The sequence below is a fragment of the Glandiceps talaboti genome, chromosome 5 (genome assembly GCF_964340395.1).
Source record: "Glandiceps talaboti chromosome 5, keGlaTala1.1, whole genome shotgun sequence".
NCBI lineage: Eukaryota > Metazoa > Hemichordata > Enteropneusta > Spengelidae > Glandiceps > Glandiceps talaboti.
Window position 1 is genome coordinate 27,557,363 of NC_135553.1, and position 13,423 is coordinate 27,570,785.

Here is a 13,423-nt window from a genome sequence, read left to right on the forward strand (position 1 = left end):
AAGATTTTTAACACAGTTGGCCCTAGCAACCATGACCACACCCTTAGCAACAACCAAATGGCAGTATATGTTGATTAAATAACAACATCATCTGATAGGCAAGGCAAAAAAAAATGTATGCAAATATCCTAGCAACCATGACCACGCCCATAGCAACACTCAAATGGTGTATTTCACTAAGATAATAACAGGGATTTGTAGACAAGTGAACCAACATTCAAAAAGTGTATGCAAACATGCCTAGCAACAAGACCACGCCCATGGCAACAGCCAAATGATCACAGATATTGCAAAGATAACAACAGGGATTAATAGACAATTAAATAAACATTCAAGAAATGTATGTAAATGTGCATAGCAACAAGACCACACCCATACCAACAGCTAAATGGTCACATATATTGTAAAAATAACAACAGGGATTAATAGACAAATGAGTAAACATTCAAAAAATGTATGTAAATGTGCCTAGCAACAAGACCATGCCCATAGCAACAGCCAAATGATCACATATATTGCAGATAACAGGGATTAATAGACAAATGAACAAACATTCAAAAAATGTATGCAAATATACCTAGCAACAAGACCACAGCCATAGCAACAGCCAAATGATCGTGCATATTGCAACGATAACAACAGGGTTGGATAGGCAACTGGATAATAATGCAGCAAATGAACACCTATACCTAGCATGGATCAGCATGTGGGTAAACATTATAAAAAAAACTGTACAGTTGTGCTACAACGCCATTGATGCTATTTTTGTAGATTGTTCTGACTCCTTGGACTTTTTCTCTTCAAGTTTTTAGCTCCGCTGTCAGGGTTGGGTTGATTCTTCATCGTCGTTCGTCCGTCCGTCAACTTTACTACTTTTATCTTCTCCAAAACTACTTGGTCATTTGACCAGAAATTTGTTGTATACGTGTCATTTGATGAGCAGATATAACTTTGTTCAAGACTAGTTGATTGGGTCATTTTTATGCAAATTAGTCTAAAAATAGAATTTTTGGTAAAAATGCTTCAAACATCTTCTCCAAAACTGCTGGGCCAATTGAGTTGAATAAAAAAAAAACAGTGGAGCTATTCTGACCGATAGGTCACTTGTTTCGAGATTAAATATCTTTTTTGGACTATGTCTTTTTTTCTCTGAAGCTTGTTCTTGGATTAAATGTTTAGGTGATATTAGCTTCTATGTCTGCAAGGCATGGAGTAGATTCTGGTTTGCTGTGTGCTAGAAATCCTCTACAACATTGTAGCATGTCAACATCATTTATATCATATATCATATACTAATAATTCATTGCATGTCTTTCCCACTAAGGAATCATGCTGCAATAATATAACAAAAATGTAATAATATGCACTCTCTAATTTTTATATAAGCTAAAGAAAAGAATGTAATTAAAAAGTGTAATAATTAACCAAATAACCCAGCATGCATTTTCTTACCCATCATGCATCATAATATGGTTGCATGCAACTTACAAACATTGTGGAATACAAATGAACAGAATTATACAGAGTAGCCAGCAGTATGGCCTGGATGTGTTTTTTCATTAGGGGTTTCCTAAACTCATTTTCAGGATTCTAGTCCTCAATATCATCTTCGTTTTCACATAATATTCATGTTTTCTTTGAAGTCACTGACTCTGCTAATATCAGAAATCCATACTTTAGACATTTTTACCTCCCGTAAGGGTATGGGAGGTATTAAAAGGGGGATGTCTGTCTGTGTGTCTGTCATATGTCCGTCTCTCTGTGTGTGTGTGTGTGTGTGTGTGTTTGTGTGACTGTCTGTCTGTCTGTGTCATAATTTTCTTTAAAATGGCTGGATCAATTACAATGAAATTTGATGCAAATAATGTTTTAGGTAATGGCTAGACCTAATTAGTTTTGAGCTTCATTACTAGATGATCAAACGTGTTGTGTGAATTGACCATTCACTACATGCTCTGAGGTGAACATCGTTTACAGGTACTGTTACATGTAAGACATCGTTCAAGAATAAACAAATCTCTTGGTGTATACCAAGTTCACAGTTCTCTTCAGCGATATAAAATTTGGATCAAACGCTTTTGCAACTGTGTCGCTGTCAAGTTGAAAATTAACACTGTCATTCATGTCATGGAACCTAGTTTGTGCACTGCAGTACTGTATTTATGATTGGATATCGATGTTTATGGAGAGTGCTGTTATTGGCGATATCCAATCACTTTTACGGAAGGTAGTTAGAAAAAATTTATTTGGTCCTCAATTCTCCTACATGGCGTCAGAAATCGGTTGATATCTTTGGTAGGCATGGTCCAATTGTAACAACGACATGATTTATTAGAAGTTTATTAAATTTGGGAACTAGGAAGGGACAGAAGGTAAAATTTTCGAAATGTTTGCTGAGTAATACGGCTGGTTGAAAGTACATGTTGGCATATGGTAATGTTCTGTTGCAAACCTTGTCTATATCTCGCGGTGAGTGGACTTGCGTGATCATAGAAACAAGTGTTATTTTACCCCTTTCATATACAAATTGGCTAAGCATGGCAATATTATCGATATTATCGACATTTTAATGTATTCTGATAGAAAACATTCTGATACGTATCTCGGGAAACAAGACTCAGATAACGGCTCTAACAGAGATTCGTTCAGAATTCGTTCTAGCTCAGAGCGCATATTTCTAAAGAGTGATGACCATAGAAAATCGAAAGCCCAGAAAGATAACATTAAACCACTGTACAGAGTATTGTTGCATATTGTAAATGTTTTCTTGCGATATTTTGGAAGTGTAAGCTGTGTATGTGTATACGGAGTGTGGAAGAATGCCAAGTGTACATGTACATGTAAACATTTGTATTTCTGTAATACTTGTAATGTGCATGCAAACTAGGAAAAGAGCATAATGGGCATAATTAATGATTGTATAAATAGGGCTACACATGCAATGAAATCATAGAATAAAATGAAGCTGATTACAGAGTTTGAATTAAGTTTGACGAATAAATGGTAAACTGGAACCAACTGCTGCACCAAATTCAATGAAACTTGCTACATCTATGGATCATACAAAGATATACGGGAGCATTTTCAGTTCATCTCTGGTTTGATATTTAACTTTTTGTTGGATATTTAAATTTTTGTTGGATATTTAAAGATATTTGTCAAAATTTACTAACAGTCTTATTGTACTTGACAGATTTTGCTGATAAAGTGAAAGACATGGTTTGTGTGTTTGTTCAAATTCACATTATTTGCTCCTCCTATCCATACTATGTTAGGTATCTTCAATTTCTCTCAAGTCTGTTGCATGGCCTGTTTTCTCTCATTCATGTTTTAATTTAACTAGATTTCCTTTTGTGTTTTTTTTTATTGATCTCGAATCTACAGGAGCTCAGGAGACCCCGTACTATGCTCAGTATACTAGACCTCGAATGATGATACACAATGTCATCATCAACAAATATTTTGATCTAGTTATTGCAGCAATTATTGGTTTAAACGTGATCAGTATGGCATTAGAATTCTACAGTATGCCTCTAGTAAGTCAAAGATTTATTGTATATTGTATAAATTGGGTTCTGAAATGTTTCTGAAAGTCACTGTTCAGACAGACACAATATTCCTGAAGATTCTGCATTTACATCAACATTGATGTTTGATTTGGTTTGGTTCAATTTGTACTCATTCTTTTAATTTGGAAACACTACAACCCAAATTGCAAAAATAATACAGCCGCCAGCATCAGACTGCACAAACAGAACCTGTTACAAGCAGGGAAAGTAAACAGTCAAATGAATTGGATTAATAACACTTGGCACAGCATGCAGGAACAGCAAAGACTTTATGGTTTGATAAGAACAGTTTTATGGCCTCGATGCATGTACGTGAATTGCCAGGGGAACTTCAAAAATGAACTGTTATGTAAAGAGGCCATACAACTGTTCTTATCAAATGATGGAATGTAATACTTGTCTCTCTATATTTCCAACATGATGTGCCAAGAGTTATTTAATCCAATTCATTTGTGGGCTGCTTTCCCTGTTTGTAACAGGTTCCGTTTGTCAGTGGTCTGATGTTGGCGGTTCTACATTGTAAGGTGGATAGGAAACAGGGAGTGTTTGTCTTATCCTGTATATAATTATTCCATGAAGGGGAACTTTTACTGGGGGCTTTGTGTGACTGTCCATCCGTGCATCCATGCATGTGTGTGTGGGTATGTCCTTGATATGTCATTTTTAGCACAACTGAACTGAGGTTCAGTAGTGCTATAGGGATCACCCGGCGTCTGTCTGTCTGTCTGTCTGTCTGTCTGTGTGTGTGTGTGTGTGTATGTGTGTGTAAACAACTTAAAGTCAAAAACTGCTGAACTGGTTGCCACGATATTTGGTGGGTCCATTACCTTGGGTGTCTAGTTGGGAAATTGTTCAAATCAAAATGATCGCATCATAGGTGTGTGATTTGGGTCAAAAAATGTGATTTTTGGTCAAAAAATGTGATTTTTGGTCAAAAAACTTAAACTCAGAAACTACTGGGCAGATTGGTGCAAAAGTTGGTGGGAACATTCTTAAGGGGGTGTAAAGTAAGATTTGTTCATGACGGGATGATTCCATCAGTGATATGCAAATTAGGGCTAAAAATGTGTCTCTTTGGTTAAAAAGCTATAATTCCAAAACCACTGAGCAGATTGGGCTGAAATTCAATGGAAATGCATTTAGGGATGTATGGACGAAGATATGTTACGCATACCATGATTCCATGAGTGATATGGAATTAAGGTGTAAAAATGTGAATTTTGGTCAAAAACTTATATCTCAAAAAGTACTAAGTGAATGAGTTTGAAACTTGGTGAGATGTTTCTAGAAGTGTTATTCTATATCATTGCTTTTCCTCAAAAATCTTCAACTCTGAAATTACCCAGTAGATTGAGCTTAACTTTGTTGAGAATATGTAGATTTGTCCTCATTAATAGCTGACACAGTGAGAACAGTACATTGTTAATTAACTATAATGTTTACTTTACTATTTCCTCTGGTGGTAAAGCCTGTAGCATGGCCAGTTTGGTTTATGATTATGTAATATGTTGTAAGACAGCTGTTTCATCACCTACCCATATAAACTGAATGTAGCTTGTGTTTAAAATATTACAATAAGACAACCAAGAAAGTTAAACATGTTACATTGGTATGACTTGGTTCCAAATTGATTTTAAAAAATAAAGAAGTACAAAACCTTGTAGACACATCCCTTTAAAGTTTGATTAGGATGTTGCTATACTTGTCTTGTACACTTCCAACATAGGATGGCTGGATTATGATGATGGAAATTAGGTATGAAAATTTTGTTTTGGTTACAACTTTAAATCTTCAAAAAATTATATATCTATCATTGCCCTGAACATGAAGTTGTGCGGCAACGCAATATTTGCGCTATTTTTCTGACATGCAATATCCAATTTCATTTAAACTTGACACAAATGTGACATATCATATGGGACATATGCACATCACTTTGTTTCATGATGTGTTGTAAATTTGACAGAATGTTGCCCATAATTGTGGTTAAAAGTCAATATTTACTGCATAACTCAAAACCTGTAATATATAAAGACTCCATTGGAGTGTCTAGCCCAATATTATCAGGTGCAAACTGTCTTGTAAGACATTACCCTATGACTTTGACCTTCATGGTCAGTTATCAATTCCAGCCATTTCTTACATAGCACAGACACTTTGTAGTATTTAGTTGTTGCCAATTTTGCTTAAGTCATGTTTACAGGTAATATAGTAGCAAAGAATATGTACAAGCTTTACTTTTGGTGGTCACATCACTTTTAGCACAACTGAACAGAGGTTCAGTAGTGCTATAGGGATCGCCTGGCGTGTGTCTGTCTGTCTGTCTGTCTGTCTGTCTGTGTGTGTGGATATGTGTGTGTAAACAACTTAAAGTCAAAAACTGCCAGACCGATTGCCATGATATTTGGTGGGTCCATTACCTTGGGTGTCTAGTTGGGAAATTGTTCAAATCAAAATGATCTTACCACCGGTTTGTGATTTGGGTAAAAAAATGTGATTTTTGGTCAAAAAACTCAAAAACTACTGGGCAGATTGGGCTGAAATTTGGGTGAAACATTCTTCAGGGTGTTTTTACAAAGAATTGTTCATGATATGAGGGTCCCCTCAGTGATATGCAAATTAGGGCTAAAAATGTGCCTTTTTGGTCAAAAATCTTTAATTCCAAAACCACTGGGCTAAAATTTAATGGGAATGCATATAGGGATGTATGGACGAAGAAATATTAAGCATACAATGATTCCATGAGTGATATGCAAATTAGGTGTAAAAATGTTCATTTTTGGTCAAAAACATATCTCAAAAAGTACTTGGTCAATGAGTCTGAAACTTGGTGAGATGTTTCTGAAAGTGTTACAGCCGTTCGCATAAATGCATTCAGGTTTTATGGTCAAACATGTTTGATAAAGGCCGTGTTTTAATCAAGTAACATCAACAACAAGTGAGATAAGTACCCTCTGTCCAATTAGTGTACCATCATGGGTGGGCACAGCCACAGAGATAAGTATATACTATAAAACAGTGAGCGCCAAATTCAAACCACTCATTGCTTCCCCCCCCCCCCCCATCATTTTCCACCAATGAATCCCTTAGCAACAAACAAATGGCAGTATATTTTGGTTAAATAACAACATCTTCTGGTAGGCAAGTGAGTAAACATTTTAAAAATGTATGCAAATATCCCTAGCAACCATGACCACGCCCATAGTAACAGCCAAACGGTCGTGTATTTCACAAAGATACAGGGATTAATAGACAATTGAATAACATTCAAAAATTGTATGTAAATTTGCCTAGCAACAAGACCACACCCATAGCAACAGCCAAATGATCACATATATTGTGAAGAGAACAATGGGGATTAATAGACAATTGAATAAACATTCAAAAATGTATGTAAATTTGCCTAGCAACATGACCACGCCCATAGCAACAACTAAATAATCATGTATACCGCAAAGATAACAAACAGGAATTGGTAGACAAATGAATTAACATTCAAAAAAATATGCAAATGTGCCTAGCACCAAGACCACGCCCATAGCAACAGCCAAATGGATTCAGCAAATGAACACCTATTGTTAGCATGGACTAGCGTATGAATAAACATTTTAAAAAACTGTAAAGTTGTGCTACAACGCCATTGGCAGTATTTTTTACCAATCGTTTGTCATGTTTGTTGTAACGCATCAATAAATTTGAGGTTGATATGGAGATTTGTATGTTGAGGCTACCAGAATGTAGGTTGCTAGTGGTGTTTGTGTGTCATGGTTACCAGAGTGAAGGTTGCTATGGTTATTTATAGGTTTAGGTTGCAGAGTGAAGGTTGCTATGCATGTTTATCAATTTGGGTTACCAGAGTGAAGGTTGCTATGCATGTTTATCAATTTGGGTTACCAGAGTGAAGGTTGCTATGCATGTTTATCAACTTGGGTTTATGGAAGTTGCTATGAATAGGGTTATGACAAATGTGTTGCCAATCTCTTTCAGGAACTGATATACATATTGAAACTTGTCAACTATGTATTTACTGCAGTATTTATCCTAGAAGCACTGTTAAAGCTTGTTGCCTTGGGTATTATGAGGTATTTTCGAGACAGGTAAGGCAGCAGTCCTTGGAGCATGTTGCAATGAATTCTGACCAGAATTAATACAGCACTATTAAACAATTTTCCAAGATTTTGAACAACCACAATCTTATTGAAATCATGAAATTTGAAATTAAATGATTGTGTATTACAATGAGTAAAATTATCATTATTATCAATTTTCCCTGTGAGTTATTGTATTCTTATAAACACTCAGTTAGTCGGTCAATGAGTCATTCACTCAGTGAATCAGTTGGTCAGTCAGTCAGTGAATCCAACCAGTCAGTCAGTATGTTAGCATGTCAGTCAGTCAGTCTTCCAACCAGTCAGTAAATAAGTTAGCCAGTCAGTCAGTAAGTCATTATGTTAAAACAGCCAGTCAGTCATCCAATCAACCAACCATTCACTAAGTTAGTCAGCAAGTCAGTTAGTAAGTTAGTCATCCAGTCAGTCAGTACGTTAGTCACCCAATCATGTGCAGTCACTCAGTTAGTTAGTTAGTCAGCCAATCAGTCAGTAAGTTAGTCAGCCAATCAGCCAGTCAGTCAGTACGTTAGTCTGCCAATCAGTCAGTCAATAAGTTAGTCAGCCAATCAGTCAGTCAGTCAGTCAGTCAGTCAGTAAGTTAGCCAACCAGTCAGTCAGTACGTTAGTCAGCCAATCATGTGCAGTCACTCAGTAAGTTAGTCAGCCAATCAGTCAGTAACTTAGTTAGTCAGCCAGTCACTCAGTAAGTTAGTCAGCCAATCAGTCAGTAAGTCAGTCGGCAAGTCAGTCATCCATCCATTCATCCAGTCAGTCAGTAAGTTAGTCAGCGAGTCAGTCATCCATCTGTCCATCCATCCATCCAGTCAGAAAGTTAGTCAGCCATTCAGTCAGTAAGTCAGTCGGCAAGTCAGTCATCCATCCATTCATCCAGTCAGTCAGTCAGTAAGTTAGTCAGCGAGTCAGTCATCCATCCGTCCATCCATCCATCCAGTCAGAAAGTTAGTCAGCCATTCAGTCAGTCAGTCAGTCATCCGTCCATCCATCCAGTCAGTAAGTTAGTCATCCATCCAGTCAGTAAGTTAGCCAACCAGTCAGTCAGTACGTTAGTCACCCAATCATGTGCAGTCACTCAGTTAGTTAGTTAGTCAGCCAATCAGTCAGTAAGTTAGTCAGCCAATCAGCCAGTCAGTCAGTACGTTAGTCTGCCAATCAGTCAGTCAATAAGTTAGTCAGCCAATCAGTCAGAAAGTTAGTGAGCCAGTCAGTCAGTAAGTTAGTCAGCCAGTCAGTAAGTTAGTCAGCCAATCATGTGCAGTTAGTCAGCCAATCAGTCAGTAAGTTAGTCAGCCAATCATGTGAGTAAGTTAGTCAGCCAATCAGTCAGTAGGTTAGTCAGCCAATCAGTCAGTCAGTCAGTCAGTAGGTTATTCAGCCAATCATGTGAGTAAGTTAGTCAGTAAGTTAGTCAGCCAATCAGTCAGTCAATCAGTAAGTTATTCAGCCAATCAGTCAGTAAGTAAGTTAGTCAGCCAATCAGTCAGTCAGTAAGTGAGTGAGTCAGCCAATCAGTCAGTAAGTTAGTCAGCCAATCAGTCAGTAAGTTAGTCGGCAAGTCAAACATCCATCCATCCAGGCAATCAGTCAGTAAGTAAGTTAGTCAGCGAGTCAGTCATCCATCCGTCCATCCATCCAGTCAGAAAGTTAGTCAGCCATTCAGTCAGTCAGTCAGTCAGTCAGTCATCCATCCATCCATCCATCCATCCATCCATCCAGTCAATAAGTTAGTTAGTCAGCCAATCAGTCAGTCAACCATCCATCCATCCATCCAGTCAGTTAGTTGGTCAGCCAATCAGTCGGTCATCCATCCATCTATCCTTCCATCCATCCATCCATCCATCTAGTCAATAAGTTATTTAGTCAGTCAATCAGTAATCAATCCATCCAACTATCCATCCAATCAGTTAGTGAGTGGGTGAGTGAGTTAGCCAGTCAGTCAGTCGGTAAGTTAGCAAACCAGTAAGTCATCCTCCATCCATCCACCCATCTATATGTACCCAACCATCCAATCACGAAGTTAGTGAGTGAGTGAGTGAGTGAGTGAGTGAGTGAGTGAGTGAGTCAGATAGTCAACAATTAATGAATCAATCATACTTTAACTATTTCAATTATGTATTTTGCTACTAGGTGGAATCAATTAGATATGCTGATTGTAGTGCTTTCAATAGTTGGTATAGTATTAGAACAAATGGAGGAGAATGTTATACCTATCAACCCCACCATCATCAGAGTAATGAGAGTACTAAGGATAGCAAGAGGTAAGTTCTATATTCATTTACAACATACCATCATGTGTACATGAGTGCTATATCCATGTACAACACACCATCATGTGTACATAATGAGTTCTATATTCATGTACAACACACCATCATGTGTACATAATGAGTTCTATATTCATGTACAACATACCATCATGTGTACATAAATGAGTTCCATATTCATGTACAACACACCATCATGTGTACATGAGTTCCATATTCATGTACAACATACCATCATGTGTACATAAATGAGTTCCATATTCATGTACAACACACCATCATGTGTACATAAATGAGTTCCATATTCATGTACAACACACCATCATGTGTACATGAGTTCCATATTCATGTACAACATACCATCATGTGTACATGAGTTCCATATTCATGTACAACATACCATCATGTGTACATAAATGAGTTCCATATTCATGTACAACATACCATCATGTGTACATAAATGAGTTCCATATTCATGTACAACATACCATCATGTGTACATAAATGAGTTCCATATTCATGTACAACATACCATCATGTGTACATAAATGAGTTCCATATTCATGTACAACATACCATCATGTGTACATGAGTGCTATATCCATGTACAACACACCATCATGTGTACATAATGAGTTCTATATTCATGTACAACACACCATCATGTGTACATAATGAGTTCTATATTCATGTACAACACACCATCATGTGTACATAATGAGTTCCATATTCATGTACAACATACCATCATGTGTACATAAATGAGTTCCATATTCATGTACAACACACCATCATGTGTACATAAATGAGTTCCATATTCATGTACAACACACCATCATGTGTACATGAGTTCCATATTCATGTACAACACACCATCATGTGTACATGAGTGCTATATTCATGTACAACATACCATCATGTGTACATGAGTTCCATATTCATGTACAACATACCATCATGTGTACATAATGAGTTCCATATTCATGTACAACACACCATCATGTGTACATAAATGAGTTCCATATTCATGTACAACATACCGTTATGTGTATTTAATGAGTTCTATATTCTTGTACAGCACACTGTCATGTGTACCTAATGAGTTCTATACTACACTACAGTTACCTGTAACAGGGGGACATGCAGTGATCATGTGATCCAAGAAGCAATAATAGGACTGTCAGTGAAAAGTACACCTCCATATCTATAGGGCTCTCGCCCAATCAGAAAACAAGAGTGGTGATAGGTGACGTATAAACACTGATATATTGTGGGTTCTACATTTATGTGCCACATACATGTAGATTATATCATGTGTACGTGCATGTGGTGATACATAACTGGATTCTATATTTATCAACAACATACCTTTATTCTGATGGGCTATATGTTGATGTGCCACACACACAAAAAACATCATTTGTACATAGTGTTACAAGATGGAACCCTATTTATGTGCAACATACATACAGTACATCAATACATGATGTCCAGATATCCATCTTTTGTACACATCAATACATGATGTCCAGATATCCATCATTTGTACACATCAATACATGATGTCCAGATATACATCATTTGTACACATCAATACATGATGCCCAGATATACATCATTTGTACACATCAATACATGATGTCCAGATATCCATCACTTGTACACATCGGTACATGCTGTCCAGATATCCATCATTTGTACACATTGGTACATGATGTCCAGATATCCATCATTTGTACACATCAATACATGATGCCCAGATATCCATCATTTGTACACATCGGTACATGATGTCCAGATATACATCATTTGTACACATCAATACATGATGTCCAGATATCCATCACTTGTACACATTGGTACATGATGTCCAGATATCCATCATTTGTACACATCAATACATGATGCCCAGATATCCATCATTTGTACACATGGGTACATGATGTTCAGATATCCATCATTTGTACACATCGGTACATGATGTCCAAATTCATCATTTGTACACATTGGTACATGATGTCCAGATATCCATCATTTGTACACATCGGTACATGCTGTCCAGATATCCATCATTTGTACACATGGGTACATGATGTTCAGATATCCATCATTTGTACACATCGGTACATGATGTCCAAATTCATCATTTGTACACATGGGTACATGATGTCCAGATATCCATCATTTGTACACATCGGTACATGATGTTCAGATATCCATCATTTGTACACATCGGTACATGATGTCCAAATTCATCATTTGTACACATCGGTACATGATGTCCAGATATCCATCACTTGTACACATCGGTACATGATGTCCAGATATCCATCATTTGTACACATCAATACATGATGTCCAGATATCCATCATTTGTACACATCGGTCCAGATGGCCATCATTTGTACACATCGGTACATGACATGTAGACACAATTGAAATAGACAGCAATGTCTGAACACGTTATTATTTAAAGATAATCGTATGGTATGTACATGTATGTATATATGTACGTAAATTTACATACCTTTATTGCAGTGTGAACGATATGCACACATAATGAAACATAACTAGAGTGTACACATAGCTGGTGAGTACTATGTGCACATACTATTATAGTGATTAATGTGAACATATCTAGTAGGTATAAAGTTCAATGCTTGAGACTGGTTTGAATCTCATGGTTGATTTAATTGATTTGATATGATTTGAGATTTGAACCAATTCCCTCATACTCATATCTAAAACATGCGTTTGGTTTGTTTTTCTTGAAAAGGAAAGCACATTCAGTACAAAAACTGATACACTAACATTTGCTAGCCCCCAAAGGCTGTGCTATTACAATAGGCTCTGTCCGTCCATCCATCTGTGCATGCATGCCTGTGTCCATAATATTTCATTTGTCAGACATACAATATCCTAATTCTTTCATACCTGACACAAAGGTGACATATCATGTGGTACATATGCATGCCAATTTGTTTTTTGATGGATGCAAATTGACCAAATGGCAGCCATATTTGTAGTTAAAAATCAATACTGACTGCATACCTCAAAAAACTTTAATAAACAGTCACTCTGTTCAAGTGTCTACCCCCATATTATCATATGCAAGCTATCTTTGAAACTTTGACCTCGACCTTCAGGGTCAAGTATCAAAATCAAGCCAATTCCTAAGAGCCTATCGCAGACACATTGTAGTGTTAACATATTGACAATTTCTTTTAAATCATGTTTACAAGTATTATTGAAGCAAGGAACTATACACAAACATCATTTTTTGAGCTCATACCACTTTTACTGAATGGCAGCCATATTTGTAGTTAAAAATCATTATTTACTGCATAACTCAAAAACTGTAATACATAGAGATGCCATTCAAGTGTCTACCCCATATTATCAAATCAAGCCCATTCCTTCTTATCACAGACATGCTGTAGTGTTTACATATTGCCAATTT

The 13,423-nt window shown here is 36.8% G+C and overlaps 1 protein-coding gene across 1 annotated transcript in view; it reads left to right on the forward strand.

Moving 5' to 3' along the window:
• The window catches only part of LOC144435550 (voltage-dependent T-type calcium channel subunit alpha-1G-like), a 260,713-nt gene that overhangs the window by 201,843 nt on the left and 45,447 nt on the right, over nucleotides 1-13,423 (forward strand). The window contains exons 24-26 of the mRNA XM_078124138.1: nucleotides 3,385-3,536; nucleotides 7,557-7,666; nucleotides 9,827-9,957. Of these exons, the coding sequence (XP_077980264.1) occupies nucleotides 3,385-3,536; nucleotides 7,557-7,666; nucleotides 9,827-9,957 (393 nt within the window). The remainder of the gene's footprint in view (nucleotides 1-3,384; nucleotides 3,537-7,556; nucleotides 7,667-9,826; nucleotides 9,958-13,423) is intronic.